This window comes from Lucilia sericata, unplaced genomic scaffold (assembly GCF_015586225.1).
Source record: "Lucilia sericata isolate MDLA Ls3-8-SP2 unplaced genomic scaffold, ASM1558622v1 Contig001614F_arrow, whole genome shotgun sequence".
In the NCBI taxonomy this organism is placed as follows: domain Eukaryota; kingdom Metazoa; phylum Arthropoda; class Insecta; order Diptera; family Calliphoridae; genus Lucilia; species Lucilia sericata.
This window is the reverse complement of record NW_023995530.1, coordinates 10147-28954: the sequence shown is the minus strand read 5'-3', so window position 1 is coordinate 28954 and position 18808 is coordinate 10147. Positions and strand designations below refer to the sequence as shown.

Sequence of the window (18808 nt, the reverse complement as noted above, 5' to 3'; positions counted from 1 at the left end):
TGTTTTTATTTTTTTCACTCTCACTCCTTATGCTTCTCATCCTTTTTTGTATATTCCTCTTTTCCCACCAACGAAAAAGATGAGGGGTATAATGCTTTTGTCTTTACGTTTGTAACGCTTCGATATATTGATTGTTAATCTACAAAAGTATATGCAATCTGCTCCCTTATTAAACTTTAGGACGATCTAGTCATGTCTGTCTGTGTGTTGAAAGCGGGACCATAGGCATGATTTTAAGTAGACCCCATATACATAAGTGCCCAGGGAATAAACAATCATATATTATAACAATAACAATACACTCAGAAATTATACTCTAAGGTTTGTAGAATATCGGCCCATTTTCCGACAATCAACCTTCTGTTCATATTAAAGAATATCGATGTATGATAAATATGACTTTAGTAATCTGCTGTAATAAATTTCGAAAGGATCGATCCTAAGAGACCAAATATCATCGCTTTTCGAAATTAATTTTCTACTTATTACACCTGCCTTGATGACGGGTATATAAGATTCTTTATCGCCGAACATGTTGCGCTTACTTGTTTTCAGTGGTTTTATTATTTCTATTTTCAAATTAAGATTTTGCTGCAAGTGTTTGTGTTTTTATTTTACTTTATAGAAAATGAGGAAAAGAATGGAAAAGGGGAAGCAAGTTGTCTGATTGTCTAATGAGTATAAGAAGACAAGGATTGTTGTTTTATATGGGTGAATTGGCTGCTTAGTTGTTTGGTTTTAGTGTGTGTTGGTAGAAGAGAGTATTAAACCTTTATTAAATTTGACATCATTTTTTCGATTGTTTTATAGATTTTTTTCATGTTTTTGTATTTAGTGAAACACTGAGAAAAAATTAATGAATAAAATATAAGTACATTATCAAACCTTATAGATATTTAACGTTGTCGATTAAGCTATGTCCGCCGCGCGGAAGGGCCAGAGACAGGAGGGACGAAAGCGGCCAAAAAACGGAGATAGGAGCGGGCGAACGAACGAAAACGAAACGAACGAACGAAGAACGAACGAACGAACGAACGAACAACGAACGAACGACGAACGAACGAAGAACGAAACAACGAACGAACGAACGAACGAACTAACGAACGAACGAACGAAACGAACGAACGAACGAACGAACGAACGAACACGAACGAACGAACGAAACGAAACGAACGAACGAACGAACGAACGAACGAACGAACGAACGAAAGAAACGAACGAACGAACGAACGAACGAACTAACGAACGAACGAACGAACGAACGAAACGAACGAACGAACGAACGAAAACGAACGAACAAACGAACGAACGAACGAAACGAACGAACGAACGAAAACGAACGAACGACGAACGAACGAACGAACGAACGAACGAACTAACGAACGAACGAACGAACAAGAACGAACGAACTAACGAACTAACGAACGAACGAACGAACGAACTAACTAACTAACGAAACTAACGAACGAACGAACGAACTAACGAACTAACTAACTAACGAACTAACTAACGAACTAACTAACTAACTAACTAACTAACTAACTAACTAACTAACTAACTAACTAACTAACTACTAACTAACTAACTAACTAACTAACTAACTAACTAACTAACTAACTAACTAACTAACTAAATTATTGAAGTTTATAATCCCGAACTTTTCAGAAAATATATTTCGACTGACAGACAGGCGAATATAGTTTTATCGACTATGCATCTTTAGGATCCAGATAAATGTTAAGTGATTTTATAGATACATATATAAATAAAGGTCATGAGGAGTATTTATGTTAAGTTAAACCCCCGAACCGATTAGTTGAAAATTTGAGGGTTGTTCGATTTTTACGTGGACAGTCCACATATCTAATTAAGATCCTGCAACGCGCAACAAATTATTAATAAATGTTCTCTTTATAGAAAATATTTCACAAATTTTCACTGTGCACACAGTTTTCTATAAAATGTTCTCTTAATAAAAGTGTTTCGTTAAATGTTTCTTTTATAGAAAATTTTCGATCATAATTTTCGCTTTGTAAGCATTTTTCAATAAAAATTAATCTTTTTGTAAGAAAAATTTCGATAAAATTTTCTTTTTGTAGAATATTTTCAATAAAATTGTAGTCCTAATAAAAAACTTTTTTAATTTTTTCTTTCAATGTATTTTATCTCTACCCTCTCATCTCTATCTCTCTAACATCATGTCCATGGCTTATAGTCTTATTATTTCTGTTGCTGTTTTCTACTTTGTTTTATTTTAGTTACAACGAACATGATATTGCTTAATTAAGGATTTGAATTTGACACATTTTTTTCATGTGCTTCTTTTTCTCTGACAAGATTCTTAAAATATCCCAAATAACAATAAGTATCTACTAAAAAGAACAAAAATTAAAATGAAGTAAATAACCCAAATAAAATACATATAAAAGTTCTACATTTTTTCCCGCATAACTCTTGTTGGACTTAAATAAACTGATTTTTTTTTTTACATTATTATTTTTTACCCTCAATAAAGTATTTAAAAATTAACAACTACCATTTGTCTTAGGACCTAAAACCAACTTAACACCCACACACTAAAACAATTAAGTAACATGAAAAGGATCTAAAGCAGAATATGATGTCCTTAAAAGTGCTTACAGGGAAGGAGGAGGAGGGTTTTATTTTAGATTGTATAGAGTTGCTTTCTTATATAAATTTAACTGGATAAATGTCAATGAAATTAAGATGGCAACAACAAAATGCTTGAACGCCTTTCATTTTTGTCTATGTTAGAGTTTCTCATCCCTGTTATCGAAGATTTTGACCAGTCTCTTTATTTTAGTTCTATATCCTGTATTTTACATTATATGCGTTGTTAGACTTATACTAACAACTTCCGTGTTTTTTTTTTGTCATGATTTGGAACAATTTCTGTCATACAAACAAACACTTCAATTATAAACATTATAACAAAAGTAAAAATTTCGAAAATGTAAAGGATGATGAGGGATTGTGAATAGGTTTCTTTAGCCATGAGTAGGTCTTTTGGTCAAGTAGTCTTGCAGTAAGAGAATATAAAAGTAGATTCAACACAAGAAAGCGAATTAATTGTAAGTTATATGAATGAGAGATGTTGAGAATAATAAAGAGAAAGTAAGTACCATATAACAAGTAGAGGGTGGGCTGATAAGTTCAAAAATTGTTTATAACAATTTGCATTTGATGTTCCATTTAAAGATAATTTTCAATAAAAATTTCCTTTTTATAGAACATTTTTGATAAAAATTTCCTTTTTATAGAACATTTTTGATTAAAATTTCGTTTTTAGAGAATATTTTTGATAAAATTTTTCATTTAAGGGAATGAAAAATTCTCAAAAAAAATTTTATTTAAATTTGTATTTTATTTTATATTGTATTTTACCGACCTATAGGTATAGGCAAAAAATATTTTAAATAGAATGACAAAATACACTGGTTTGGGTTTTGCACTGAATATTCAGATTAAAATTTGAGATAATCCTGTGTTTATTCAGCATAGTTGATTTTCTGCTTTTTGGTCATCATTTTAAACATCTGAACCAATTTCGATGCATGTTGCGTCAGAAGTCTTGCACGGATTTTAGAAATTTCAAGTCCATTGTTCAAAAAAGGTTTCGATATGCACTTTATATAACAGGCGTTATAATAGTATGGTTTTTGTATAAGCTGATAATTTTGACATGTATTACAAAGATTATAGGATATGTTGCAATGTCTTTGGTAATTTAGTATGATAAATATAATTTTATATTATGCATATAGTTTGAACTTTATATAAGATCCTTATCCCGAAATGGAAGTCAATTTATAAACAAAATTTATTATGTTGTGTAATCAAACATTTTTCAAACAGCAAGAACTTGGTAAGAAACATAGTTATAAATTAAATTATTTTTGTGCAGTAACATGGTAAGCCACTTTAATTTCAAAAAATTATATCTCTCGAGATTTTGACCAATAAAATTTTTTCTTTGTATAATGATACTTTTCTTACCTTGTTTTATCCTAACAACATCAAAAATTATCAATTCCGCTTTTATCTTCATCATTATAAAGGACTTTCTTATAAAGTGAAAAAATAAATGTGGCATATCGAGTTTATGAAAAAAAATTTCTCACAAATAGTTTAAATTGAAAAAGAGACATGACCAATATATCGCCATTTTACCATAATATGCTAAAAATCTTTTTAGAGACATTAGATATGGTTTCTAGCAACTCAAAAAGCACATAAAATCGAATTGTGGTGGTTGGTGGCTTATCGAGTTACTGCAATAAGCCCTTCAATTATATTTTTTGAAAAAATTTCCTTTTGTATAATTTTTAGGTAAAAATTTCTTTATATAGAATTTTTTAATAAAAATTTTCTTATTAAGATTATTGATTTCTTCGAACTGTGATATTAATATTATCAATTGAATATTCTTCAGGCTCGAGTTCGAGTCCCACTTGGGGATAAGTTATTTTCCAAATTGTAATGATATTTTTAATTATAAGAATACTGAAAATTTAATTTTTTCGGACACAACAGCAGAATGGAATGCATTTTCGGGCCCGCTACGGCTCCTCATCAACAATCTTCTTGTGCCATATGCTATGTCACTTGTAAACATCATCTATTTAACTCACAAGTTTTGAAGAAATGGAATATGGGAATTGTAACAAAGTCCTTATTCCAATTTCATTCTACTTTATTGAGTTAGATCGAAGTTTACGAGCTTTTTTCAGTGTTGTATTCTTATCTATCATTACTCTTTGTCTTTGTAGAATGAAATTGGAATAAGGACTTTGTTACAATTCCCATATTCCATTTCTTCAAAACTTGTGAGTTAAATAGATGATGTTTACAAGTGACATAGCATATGGCACAAGAAGATTGCTGATGAGGAGCCGTAGCGGGCCCGAAAATGCATTCCATTCTGCTGTTGTGTCCGAAAAAATTAAATTTTCAGTATTCTTATAATTAAAAATATCATTACAATTTGGAAAATAACTTATCCCCAAGTGGGACTCGAACTCGAGCCTGAAGAATATTCAATTAATAATAAAAATTTTCTTTTTATAAAAAAATTACCTTATTTTACTAAATTGTTATAAATATTTTTTTTTATAGAAAACGTTCCATAAAATTTTCTTTATAAGAAATTTTCAATAAAAATGTTTTTCATAAAAATCTACTTTTTATAGAACATTTTTGATAAAAATTTCTAGAGTCCGACCGAACTCAAAATTTCGTTCAGTACCGAACACCGACCCCGAACTTCGGTAAATTTGAAAGTTCGGCCGAACCCGAACTTTGTTCGGTTTTTAAAGTTCGGTGAACACGAACTTTTTTTTAAATGAAAAATAATACTTTTTTATTTTTGGTTTTTTAAACGATTTATTGACAATCATATAATTATTTGTAAGAGCACGCTGAGATAAAACATGGTTGTGATAACCATGTTCTAAGAGCAACATATTATGATTAAAATTATGATTGTAGTCTAAACATATTATCGTTATTGTAACAATTTTTAAATATCATATGATTAAATACCGTCAAAATATTTCATAATGATATTTTTGTATTTATCATAATATTGTTATACATGATATTATGAACCAAAGTGATCCAAATTTCGTTTTAAATATGTATCGAAATCAAAATGAATTTTATCGAATCAGTAAAATTAGTTTAAAAAAAAAAAAAAAATATATATATACAATACTTAACACAATTCGCAAATTTCAATTTGCCAATTTATATGAAATTTTAGTCCATAAAAAAATTTAAGTATAATTTCAAAAAAATACTAGTATTTTTAAGCCTGTTATGAACGTTAGTAATTTTCTAAAGCGAACATTATATGGAGGCCATGTCTAAATGTAAAACGATTTTGTCCATTTTGAATACCAATCAAACTGCAACAATAGTTTAGGTCCTATTGTTCTTTCAAGACACTGACAGACTGACTGACTGACTGACTGACTGACTGACTGACAGACTGACAGACTGACAGACTGACTGACAGACATGTCTAGATCGTTTGAGAATAAGAACCTAGAAAATTTCGATGTTACAAATGAAATCAAAGATTTATAATCGAAACTAGATAATTCAAATTAAATGTTTCACTTTTCTTAGCTTTTTAATCAGTTTCTGGTTTTCAAATCAGTCGAAAAAACGAATGGTTAAAAAGGCGTTTTGGTCCTATGTATATCCGAAATTTATTGTACAGACAGGATGTATGATAACTTCTGTAAACAGATTTTCAGCATTTTTAAAACTTTTTGATGATATAAAAATATGATAAAAAAAACATTTTATAAAAAGTTCGGCGTTCGGTCAAAATTTCGCCGAACACCCAACATTGACTGAACCTCATTTTTTACCGAACTCTGAACCCGAACTAAAAATTTCCTTTTTATAGAAAGTTTCTGCGAAACAAGTTTGTTAATTTTTTGAAAACGTTCGTATTTCAATGTAACCTATAAAAATTTGAATAATCTAATAGTTTGCCAGATATTATTTATTTGGGAGGTGCCAAACCCCAAAAGTTCTACCTTTGTGGAAAGTACTAATAAAAAGAGTATCATTTTCCCCCTTTTAGTCTTGGAAAATTAGGTTTACAAAATATTCCGTGTTTAAATCTATATATCACAGATAAAACTCAAACGATTCAAATCTGCATTCATTTGTTCCAGAAAAATTGTACTTTCAAAAGGTACTAAATAATTAACCCGAAATTGGTCCTATATACCCTTAGTACCCGAATTCCAAAATTATGTACCAATAGCTTATTTTCAATACATATTACAGAGTTAGTACGTAATTCAATAGATATACATCAATAAGTCCAAAAAGTGTTCTTAATGTGCTAAAAAAAAGTACCAAAAAATACAGTTTTTTCCCTTTTACATTCAAAAAGGACTGAATTTTAAGAAAATACGAAACTGGAGTCTCATAATTTGGAAGATATATCTAATATATTTACAAAAATTGTATTTAGTTTATTAGTTAAAAAGTTATAAAGAGCCAAAAATGTACCAACATTACATTTATTACACATTTTCATCCCTTAAAAGTACCAGACACCCATCTGCTCATTTTAAGAGTAGATACTGGTGCATTTAAAATTTTTCTTCTTTCACTAAAATTGTGTAATAAAATTATGAAAAAATTTTTATAAATTTTATATAGAAACTTTTTATAGAAAATTTGTAAATAATTTTTTGTAAAAATTTCGTATAATATTTTTCTTTTTATAGAAAATGTTCGATAATATTTTTTTCTACAAAATTTTTGATGCGATCTTTTGCAAATTTTTCATAAATTTGTTGTTCTTGCTGAGAAAAGTGTCTTTCTTATTGAATGAAATGCAGCCTAAAGTAACAACAAGTTTAAAATTTCTCAGACATACCTTGAATGTATTTCGCTTTTGTTTTTATAGTTTTTTCTGCAGTATTTTTCACTTTTATTTCGTTTGTTGGTTTTTTACAATTTTTTGTATTTGAACAATTGTCAAGTGTGGTTTCTACTTAATAAGAAATCTTACTTGTAATTGTACACTCTCACAGACAAATGTCCCCGCAGTTCTTGAAATTAGTAAAAAAAAACAATTGTTCCCAAACTTTTATTTTTTATAATGCTTTCATTATTTCAAATGCAATATATCAAAATATCTGGGTCGTGTTTAGGTATACCCATCGAAACTGGTTTTTACAAATCCTGGGATTTGGGAAACTATAATCTCGGGGTAACGTGATTCTTCGTTTTAGTAGTTTTTGAACTAGTTAAACTTAATGCGTAAGGTAAAGTATGAATGAATCGTATATTCTCATAAGACCATGACTCAAGCCCTAGTTATAGCAGCTATAAATAGCCCAGATACAAGTGAAATTCGCCAGCTTTGAATCGACAGGGTCTCTTTCTCTTTCTCTCTCTGACATAAACACACATAAGCAAGTGGGCAGTCATACATAAAATCTTAATTATTTGTACAATAGATAGGATTATTAAGGTCATGAATTTGTCCTGTAAGAGATAGAGCATGTTGTTTTTTCTTTTCTTTGATTTTATTTTTTTATTCCCTTTTGTAACCAACTTTTTTCACTTTATTCTTATGGTTTCTTTTGCTATATGTTTTTTTATTTTTTTTTTTTTTTTGTATTAATACTTGAAATTACTTGTTAATTGTTGTATGAGAGTTTTTTTTCTCGTTTTTTTATTATTAAATCCTTCTTGCTTTATTTGTGTCTCTTAAGACTGCTGCATTTGTGTGAAGTTATAAAGCTTAATGCGGTGAATTGTATTTATGGGTCATTTGCAATTAAATATGGTTTAATTGGGAAAAAGTGTATTATCGTTATTATTGTGTGTGGACTTTAAATTGGAAAAAAAAGGAAGCTTATGCTAAGGTAACTACAATACCTGTTATAACAAATTAAGAAATAACAAGTATATATCAATGAAAAAAGACTTTAGTTTAAGCCACTTCTGAAGTATTGATTTTTAAGCTTTTCTGTATCTTTTATAGATTTTTTTTCAAAACTTCTTTGCACAATTGCAATTTATTAACCTACAAGAGTTACAGTAATTCCTTGTCTTCCTTAACATCATTAACAAACTCTAGTGACATAATATTTTTTTTTTACTTGCTTACCAGCCAACTTTATTTTATCGTACATTTTATAGTTTTCTATAAAAAATATGAAATTTATAAAAATTAGTGGTAAAATACAACAGCATGCCAGCATAGTAAAAACAGTGATAAACATAGAGCAAATTTTCCTACAAGTTTTTAATATTTATTATTTATAATTTTTAATACTACAACTCTAAAATACAAACACTTCCATACCACACACACACATTGATTTAACTCTCTTAACTTTTCCCCAGTAGAGAAAATTAAGAAAAACTTGTTCAAAAACTATTTGTTTGTTGTCATAATAAACTTCAAATGAAGGCTGCAGCACACCTTTCAAAAGAAGCTCCAAAGGGGAAAGATTTTTTTATAACAACTTCTGGTTACTGTTCCACCTTCCATAAAAATAAATATTTTTCTTTGCTTATGGCTTTTTTCACTTTTCATATTTTTATTTAATTTTAGTAGTTATTCCTTTTTCTTAATTTTTAAAAGCAACAACAAATGACTCTATTTCTTGATTTATACTTTGGTCATTAAAGCAAAAAAGTTTTCTTTTTTTTAAGTTTTTATTTCTTTTAAAGAGAAAGTAATCTTTGCTTATTGCTGTTGTTGTTACAAAACTAAAAAACAACTTACTTCTTAAAAATAACAACTGCAAGATAAAATAGTAAAAAAAAAACCATTTGTCGAGAAAAAAAATAATGCACTTTATGTTAAAATAATAACAAACTTTTCTATATAGAGAATCATATAATCAATTTATTTTTTTTATTTCTTCTTCTATCAAAAAGATCATAAAAAAAGTAATTTTAAAACTTAAAAATAAAAAAACGAAACTTTGGCTAAAGAAAAACTAGAGCAAATGGTCAATATATTGACGATTTATGAAAACAATTTTTTTTTTTTTTGTTGGCCACCAACAAATGGTCAATGTACAGAGAGAAAAAATTATCGGTAATTTTCTATAGAAAAGGAAAATTTATTGAAAATTTTCTATAGAAAAGGAAAATTTATTGAAAATTTTCTATAGAAAAGAAAAATTTATTGGAAATTTTCTATAGAAAATTAAAATTTATTGAAAATTTTCTATAGAAAAGGAACATTTATTGAAAATTTTTTATAGAAAAAGAAAATTTATTGAATATTTTCTTTAGAAAAGGAAAATTTATTGAAAATATTCTATAGAAAAGGAAAATTTTCTATAGAAAAAGAAAATTTATTGAAAATTTTGTATAGAAAAAGAAAATTTATTAAATATTTTCTACAGAAAAGGAAAATTTATTGAAAATTTTCTATAGAAAAGGAAAATTTATTAAAAATTTTCCATAGAAGAGGGAAATTTATTGAATATTTTCTATAGAAAAGGAAAATTTATTGAACATTTTCTATAGAAATGGAAATTTATTGAAAATTTTCTACAGAAAAGAAAAATTTATTGAAAATTTTCTATAAAAAGAAAATTTATCGAAAATTTTCTGTAAAAAGAAAACTTATGGAAAATTTTCTATAAAAAGAAAACTTATCGAAAAATGTCTATAAAAAGAAAACTTATCGAAAATTTTCTATAGAAAGAAAACTTATCGCAAATATTCTAAGAAAGAAAACTTATCAAAAATTTTCTATAGAAAGAAAACTTATCGAAAATTTTTAATAGAAAGAAAACTTATCGAAAATTTTCTATAGAACGAAAATTTCCTATAAAAAGAAAACTTATCGAAAATTTCCTGTAGAATGAAAACTTATCGAAAATTTTCTATAAAAAGAAAAGTAATGGAAAATTTTCTATAAAAAGAAAACTTATCGAAAATTTTCTATAAAAAGAAAACTTATCGAAACTTTTCTATAAAAAAACTTATCGAAAATTTCCTATAGAAATAAAACTTATCGAAAATTTTCTATAAGAAATAAAACTTATCGAAAATTTTCTATAAGAAAGAAAACTTATCGAAAATTTTCTATAAAAAGAAAACTAATCGAAAATCTTCTATAAAAAGAAAATTTATCGAAAATTTTCCATAAAAAAAAATTATCGAAAATTTTCCATAGAAAAGAAAATTTATCGAAAATTTTCCATAGAAAAGAAAATTTTTCGAATATTTTCCATAGAAAAGAAAATTTATCGAAAATTTTCTATGGAAAAGAAAATTTATCGAATTTTTCTATAAAATGAACATTCTTCGAAAATTTTCTATAAAATGAAAATTGCTCAAACATTTTCTACAAAAAGAAAATTCTTCAAAAATTTTCTATAAAAAGAAAATTTTTCGAACAGTTTCTATAAAAATAAAATTTTCTGTTTAAAGATTTCTGAAACTTATAAACTTTTGAAAGCTGTTCAAATTTTCGCTCACGATCCAATTTAAATTTTTAATTTGTAAAATATGTTTTTATGGATGATTTTTATATAGATAATATAATGATTTACAATTTGCTCAACTTACCGTTTTTTTTATTCGAAGAAAACTTTTACAAAATCAAAATTTATTATTTGTATTCTTATATCAGCCCTTTATTGAAATGGTGCATAGTGTTGTTGTCTCTGTAGCAGGGTTTGTCACCATAAACCAAACTTGCGCGATTGAATCTGGGGTTTGACACTCAAAATTGGTGTTGTTCTTGACGGTGAAGAAGTCGAGCAGGGTAACGAGGGCGGTGATGACGACGTTAATGCACTCAAGTGGGGCTGGTATCTCTGCTGGGGCTGCTGCTTATAATGCACCACACACTCATCTTCCATGGAGGTTTGACTATCGCCCATGGCATCCTGATAGTCCACCGTTTGTATTTGAGTCAAATTTAAAAGTTCCATGGGCAGAAGTTCCGACTGCATGGCCTGGGCAAATTGACCAGAATCTGGTGTCATTTCGATATAAAATGATTCATCATCTAAAATTGCTGAGGAAGAGGCCGAAGCTGTTGAGGTGGTGGTAGTAGAGGACTGGGATAGAGATCTGGAATTGTTCAGGACTATAGAATGACTTAAAGGTTGTGGCTTAAAATTGGTGGCAGATGTTTTCACAGTGGCAGGTTTTTCAGTGGCCGAAGTTTTTTGTAGTTCTCGTACATGTAAATTGTGCAAAGGAGAATTGTAGGGAGCTTCCAGGCGAGTGCTGTGATGCCATTTTTGCATACCCTCACTATAGCTTAAAAAGCTGTGGGAGTCATCGTCCAAAGTATGATTTTGTCTTTGATGGGGTCGTAAATGATAGCTGGGAGAGTGGCGACGCCAGGGCATATCACAACGATAAACGTGCATGAGACCGAGTAGTAAAACTAAAAAGAGGCCCGATGACACCAGCAGTATTAAACCCGGATGATTCTCTTTACTCTCTGCCCGGCGCAAATCCGACCATTGTTCGGTTTTGGTAAGTTTTGCATGTGTTTCGGCCTGTTGATCCTGCAGAATTTGCTGTATCAATAACTCGTGTTCGTGTTGAAAAGTATGCGGCTGTTGCAACAAGTTGGCTGCCTGCCGGTTGTCCTGATTTTTGTTGTTGCTGTTGATGGGTGTATTCACAGTGCTGTGTTTTACTGAGTGTGTTTGAGAGTCATCCTTTTCTAGCGTTGTGGCAAGGGGTTTTAATTCCTGATAGTGAGAGTTATCAAACTGTTTGGCATGTACCTCATTTTCCAAGGGCTCAGCTGCTGGGTTATACTGTTTAGCTTCATGTTGTTTCGTTATAATGGTCATTTTCTTCATAATCAGAGAAGGTTTTTTGGTTTTCATTTCATAATTGGGTTTTTGAATTTTTCCCAAATCATCTTGCCTTGCAGCAGGATCTTCTAGTTTAATGTCCTCTTGGCCTTTTTTATTAGTTGATTTGTTTATATTGTGTTCTATCTTTATAGGTTTGTTTAGAGTTGTTTTTGTTGCTGCTATGACTGTAGCTGGTGTCCCGGTCGTTTGGCTTAATTCCAAATTCTGTTTATTTTTATTATCGCTTGCCATTGTATTGGTCTCTAAGTCATGTTGGGCTTTGCTGTTGTTGTTGTTGTTATCATCTTCCTGTTCAGCATTATGGTTGTTGTTTGGCAAGATAAGTTCATCGGCTGTAACCATAAGATTCTCTCCTTTGTGCATTAGTAGTGGTGTGCCGATTAAATGTCTGTCCTTAACAAGCAATTGTATGGGTTCATGTTTATGTATGACTGTCGTAGTTTCTGATGTTGCTGTTGGAATTTCTGTTGTGGTTTTACTAACGATTGTCTGTTCCAATGTGTCTTCCATAGTTGGCGTTCTACCAAGCTCATTTTGTGTTTCTCTACTACTAGTTGTTGTTGTTGTTACTGCCGAATTGCATTCTATAAAAATACCAGAGTATACAAATTTATTTAAATTTACATTTATTTGTAGTTACTTCTAAGTGAAATTTATGAAAATGTCAGTCAGTCACTATCATTTAGGCTGGTGTACGTTTGTCTGTTTTTTTTTTTTTTGCTTTTAAAACTCTTTTCATGTTGGTTGTAAATTGTATATTTTAAATGGCTGTAAAGGATTTTTTATGATTATTATGAAAATAAATGTTTGCTTGTTCGTATAGTATCTTTTTGTTTGCATTTTTAGATTAGATTCATATAATGTGTTTTTTGGCCTGGTAAAATAAAGATACACAAACAGGGAGGGAGATAGAATCACAATGACCCTTATAAAATTATATTTTATGTTTGAAATTAAAATACGAACATGATTCATAAACATTATTAGATATGTAATTAGACTTATAAAAGATTTTTAATCTAGGTTGCTGAGGAGAAAGAGATTTGCTGAAATTATGAAAATTGCATTTTATGTTGTGAAAAATATTTTTTTGAGATTTTTATATTTTTTGAGTTTTAAATACAGATTTGTGGTTATCGCTATTTTCCTTAGAGACTCATTACTAAATGAAAATAATAAGTTTCTTGTAATTTTTTAAAAATTCCTCAACACTTAATCTATGTTTTCCTTTTCTTTTAGGTAAGCAATGTGAATTGACTGTGACTGAGGAAGTTTCAGTTTGGAGTCAAACTATGACCTAGTAATTATTAGTATAATTCGAAAGTAAGTTTTACACAATAATCGTACCAAAACCACTTTTTTCAAAACAAAACCGATGCATATTACACAGATCTATCATATTATGAATTTATAAAAACGTTGTCATCAACACCAAGAGAGCTAGTTATACCGTATTTCGATTCGAATGATGAAAAAGCTTTCAAAACACAAAGTATTTAACTGACAAGTTCAAATATTTTTGCTTTCGAATCGAGTTGTAGAGTAAAACACCTGTTTAAAGGCCATCATTATGTTAATATCGATTTGAAATCGATGACTGCGATGAAGACTTTCTGCAATCTCTTTTCTAGTTAAAGGATTTAAACAGGATTTGAATTAAAGCGCTCTCGGCCGAAAACTGTCTGTTTCGGAAATATTTACTAAGAGAAGCCGTTGTTGCAAATAACATAGAGTAGAAAATGCTTGCGCCCGGTCGTAGACCGGCTATTTGGAAAACATATTATAGAGTAGAAAATTTTTGCGTCCGTTCGTAGTTCGGCTATTTCGAAAATATTTAATAAACGAAGCCGTTGTTGGACATATCATGGTGCCAGGCCGTAGACAGTCTAATTTGCAAATCATTATTATGCAATTAAACTGAAATGTATTAAACTTTGTACCCCCCGCCCTCTCGAAAGTAGGCGTAACCGAAAAACAAATGTCATAGCATTTATCCTCTTAAAAAGCTCTATTTTGTGATGATTTTTTTGAGAAATTTCACTAAAAGCGACTTATTTAATAATATGTCCAGAATAATATCTCCAGATGTCGAATTTTTCGACATATTTTTAAATTGGGAAGTTATTTCATGTAGTTGGGACTTTTTTCTTTTTACAAGTGATATTCATGTAATTTTGACGGACGGACGGGCGAACGGACATGACTTAACCGTTCCATGCCGATGACCAATATTTTTTTGCGTTATAAACGTTAGCACAAACCCAGTATACAACTAAAGAAGTGTAGGGTATAAATATTTGAACCTTTAAAAATTTATTCGTCTGCAATTTCGCTTACGTTGATACCCTGTTTCACGGCAATATAACCATCAATGGGACCAATATGGTCAATAATGTTCCATGTTCCAAATGACATTACTTAACCGTTCCAAGCCGATGACCAAAATTTTTGTGCGTTATAAACATCAGCACAAAACCAGTGTACCACTAAAGAAGTGTAGGTTATAAATATTTTAACCATTCAACACCTATTCGTCAATATAACCATCAATGGGACCAATAAGGTCAATATTGTTCCACATTTTCGCATCCCCCGGAAAAATTTTGTAACTGTTATAACTGTTTTAAAAATAACAGTTTAAAAAAAAATTCGAAAAGGTACCAAAATCGCTCTATCAAATTTTATGACGATCGATCCATAATCATCCGTACCACATATATAACATCCCCTTCAGAGAATTGCTTTAATCGTTTAAAACTAAAAGTTTAATGTAAACGAAAATCTCTGTACCTAATTTTATGAATAATGGTCCATAATTGATCCATATAAGGTTCCCTTCAAAAAATTACTTTAGCGCTCATTACTGGCTTCATAATTCGAGTACAGCTATTTGACATAAACATGTTTAATACATACGAAGATCTGTCTAGCAAATTTTATGAGGATCGTTCCATAATTGACCCTACCGCCCATATAAGGCCCCCTTCACAGAAATAAGGGTCGGTCTATAATTCACCATACCTCATATAACACTTCTTACAGTTTGTGGTTATTCATTCGATTCCACGCGGTTCTTCATTGGATAGGGGAGCATCATATATGTATATGTTTACGATATATGATTTTATGGTGGGTATATAACACTCTGACTTGTTAGCGCTAGTTTTAAGAAAAAGTTTTTTATTATTAAATTTATTTATGTCTGAAATTATTATTCTTCAAGTATTATGATTTTTTCTATAATTTTCCTCAAAATTCTTTGGTCATTTCCTTAAGTATGTCAACAGTTTTTTACTTTCTATATGTTTTCGTTATTTTTTAACCAAATTCAAGTGTATAAATAAATCTAAAATTTATACATATTTTTTTTTTTTTTTTTATAAATAAAGTTGTGTATTCTTCAGAGCAGATACATTGTTATTGTTGTCGGTTTTAAATACTACTTACCATTGGAATTTGATTGCATACATTTAACATTGACATCCTTTTCTAAAGACTGATGATAATGTGGCATTACAATATCTGAGATATGAGCTGGATTGTGCTGTTGCTGTTGTTGCTGCTGCTGGTGGTCGACAATGTTGTTGATGGCCATAGTAGTTGCTGCTGATGCAGTTGAGTTAGTAGTTGTAATATCAAATGTCTTTGCAATTTGATTGTTTTTATTATTTCCACTTGTAGTTGTACTGCTGGTGATGATGGTGCTGCTGGTAATGTTACTATTTGTTGTAGTTTCTATTAAAATCTTGTTGTTTTTATTTATAGTTTTAGATATTTGTCTATTTTTGTCATTGTAATTTGATGCTAAATCTTTATCTTTAACCAGAGTAGTAGGGATAGTTGTTGCTGTTGTTTTTGGCTCAATTGTCTTGAATGTTTTTAATATTGCTGCAGTAGTACTTGTAGTTGTTTCTACTGCATGTTTCTCTTCTTTTAATGGTTTGTCGGTTGTTGATTTTGTTGCTGTTGTAGTAGTTTTATTGTTAGGAAAATTTTTTGTCATTGTTTGTGTAGTCGAGAGATGCGAGTTAGTTGTTGTGGTGATGCTGTGGGTGGTTTGTGTAAATCCATTCAACTCTTTATTGGGTTTTTCTAAATTGGCTGTTAGTTCCGGGGAAAAAATTAATGCTTTTTCAGATATTCTTTTGTTTGTTGTTGCGGACTCAAGTAGAGCTTTTATAGTTGTTGCCGTTGTTGTAACTACTGTGTCAGTTAGTTTTGTTTGCATACTTTTGGGGTTTATTGTTGCTGAAGATTTAATCTCTTTTGTAGTGGCATTTTTTGTTTTAATTTCATGCTGTTGTTTTTCGTTACGTTCAAGATTTATCTCCAATTTGCTTGTTGTACTTTCAAAATCTAAAACATCTACATCTTTTTCTTGTGGCACCCCTTCACCAGCCCATCTCTGCGCATCCTTGACAAGTTTGTTTTCCTGCTTTGTTTGTATGAATGCTTCAGCCATTGTTGTGGTTGTTAGTGCCGCCGATGTTGGTGTTGGGGGGACTATTGTGGTTGCTTGTGTTTCAGAATTTATTGGCGTAGCAAATGTTGTCGATTTTATAAATTGTGCTGCATTTATATCTTTAGTTTTGTCCTGCTTTAACAAAATTTCCATGTTTTGTGGCATTTCTATGTCATCCCCACCTTTTAGTGGGGTTGTTTGTTTCAGCCACTTTTTCGATTTTTTTGTTCGAAAAGTTGTTCTATGTTGCACATCTTCAAGTTGTTGTTCTGCTTCTTTAGTATGTTTTAGCACAGCTTTAACTACTTCTGTCATATTTGAAGAACTTACTGTTGGAGTATTTCCTATTGATGCAATTTCATGTTGTTGTATGACTGCTGCCGACGTTGTTGTGGCAACAGCATCTGCATTTGCAGTCAAGTGATCAAATGTTTTCATTTCGTTTGTAAATGTAGGTTTAACAACAATGTCTTCTTCCTCTGGCCCCTCATTTCCTGCAGTCTTTAGTTTGTTGGAAATGGTAGCGATGACTGAAGTTGATGCAACAACAGTTGTTGTAGTGGTTGCATTCGAGTTAAAACTTTTTGTGGTTGTATTAGGGGTTTGTTTTTCATTTAAAATGCTTGACTGCATTGTTGCTGGCAAAGTTTGTATGGGATTTTCTATGGTAATTGTTTTTACTGCAGTTTCATCTTCAAGTTTTTGTTGCAGCTCTTCTACGCTTTCAACTGCCTTGCGTCTTCTTTCTGTATCTGTTTGATTATTATTGTGTTGTCTTGAAGTTTTTTCGACAGTAGCTGCTGTTGTTGTTGATAATAACGGACTGGAATTCATAGAATTTTGATTAAAGTTTGTTTCCTCCAATGGTTTATTTAAGGCAAGAGATGTTGACTTGAATTTCTTTTTATCTCCAATCTCTAGATTTTGGTTCTTAACTATGTTTTGCACAGAATTCTCTTGTACACAAGCGGGAGGTTTTAAGTCATTCAATAATCTGTTATTCAGCGTAGAAGTATTTAAACCAAATTGTTCGTAAAAGTTATGCATTTTTTCAAATTTATTCTTTAAATCTTGTATTTTAATTACAAAATTTTCTTGTTCATCCTGCTCATCCTCACCTTCCTGCTCCTTTTCCACCCTTAAACGACAGGTGCTGGCCCATTCGGCTATACCCAAGAGATCAGCACATTTAATGGGATTATCCTCCAGCATTAGATCATTTAACTTTGGCAAAGAGTGTATAATACCCTGACTTATACCTCTTATTTCCGAGGATTGTAGATTTAGTGTCTGTAATTTTGGCAGCATAATATCAGGCAAATACAGCAGTTTATTGTGTGACAAATCTAATGTTTTTAAGTTATTAAGACCCTGAAAAGCCTGTTGAGGTATTTCCATTATATCATTATTTTGTAAAAATAAATGCTCCAGTGAAATGGGTAGACTAATGGGTACTTTGCTTAATTTATTGTGATCTAACATGAGAATCTCTAAAATTTCCAAGCGGCCCAAGGCATCATCTTCAATATGCTCTATGTGGCTAAATGATAAATCCAAGTATTGTAATAAGGGATAACTGTCTAAATCGCCACAGTTGATGACCTGCAAGAAGAGGAAATTATGAGAAATTGTTAAATATATATGAAAAATAAAAAACATATTAATTTCTTATGACTTCAAAATATTTCATAAGTAATTTAATAAAATACATTAATAAAATTTCCTCGAAACTGATTGAGCTTTTTCTCACAAAATATAATTTTTGTTCAAGCTTATATGTCTAACACTCATCTGCTTATAATCAAATTTTCTCTTTGACTTCCTGTTTTTTTTTATTTTTACTCGCTTCCTCTACCTCTACACTCTTTAAGACGAAAGGAAAAACTCAAAATTACAGAAAAACGTAAACGCTGGAGCTTTTGAAGAAACCAAAAAATTTATCATTTATTTAATTAAACCTCAACCAATTTAC

General features: G+C 30.2%; 1 protein-coding gene across 1 annotated transcript; it reads right to left on the bottom strand.

Moving 5' to 3' along the window:
- Window positions 1-11099: 11099 nt before the first annotated feature.
- On the bottom strand, window positions 11100-18465 carry LOC119612144 (DEP domain-containing protein DDB_G0279099-like; the record flags this gene model as incomplete). Its single annotated transcript, XM_037967889.1, has 2 exons — window positions 11100-12958; window positions 15822-18465. Coding segments are annotated over 2 exons (4392 nt in total), but the record flags the coding sequence as incomplete, so codon positions are not given.
- Window positions 18466-18808: the final 343 nt, after the last annotated feature.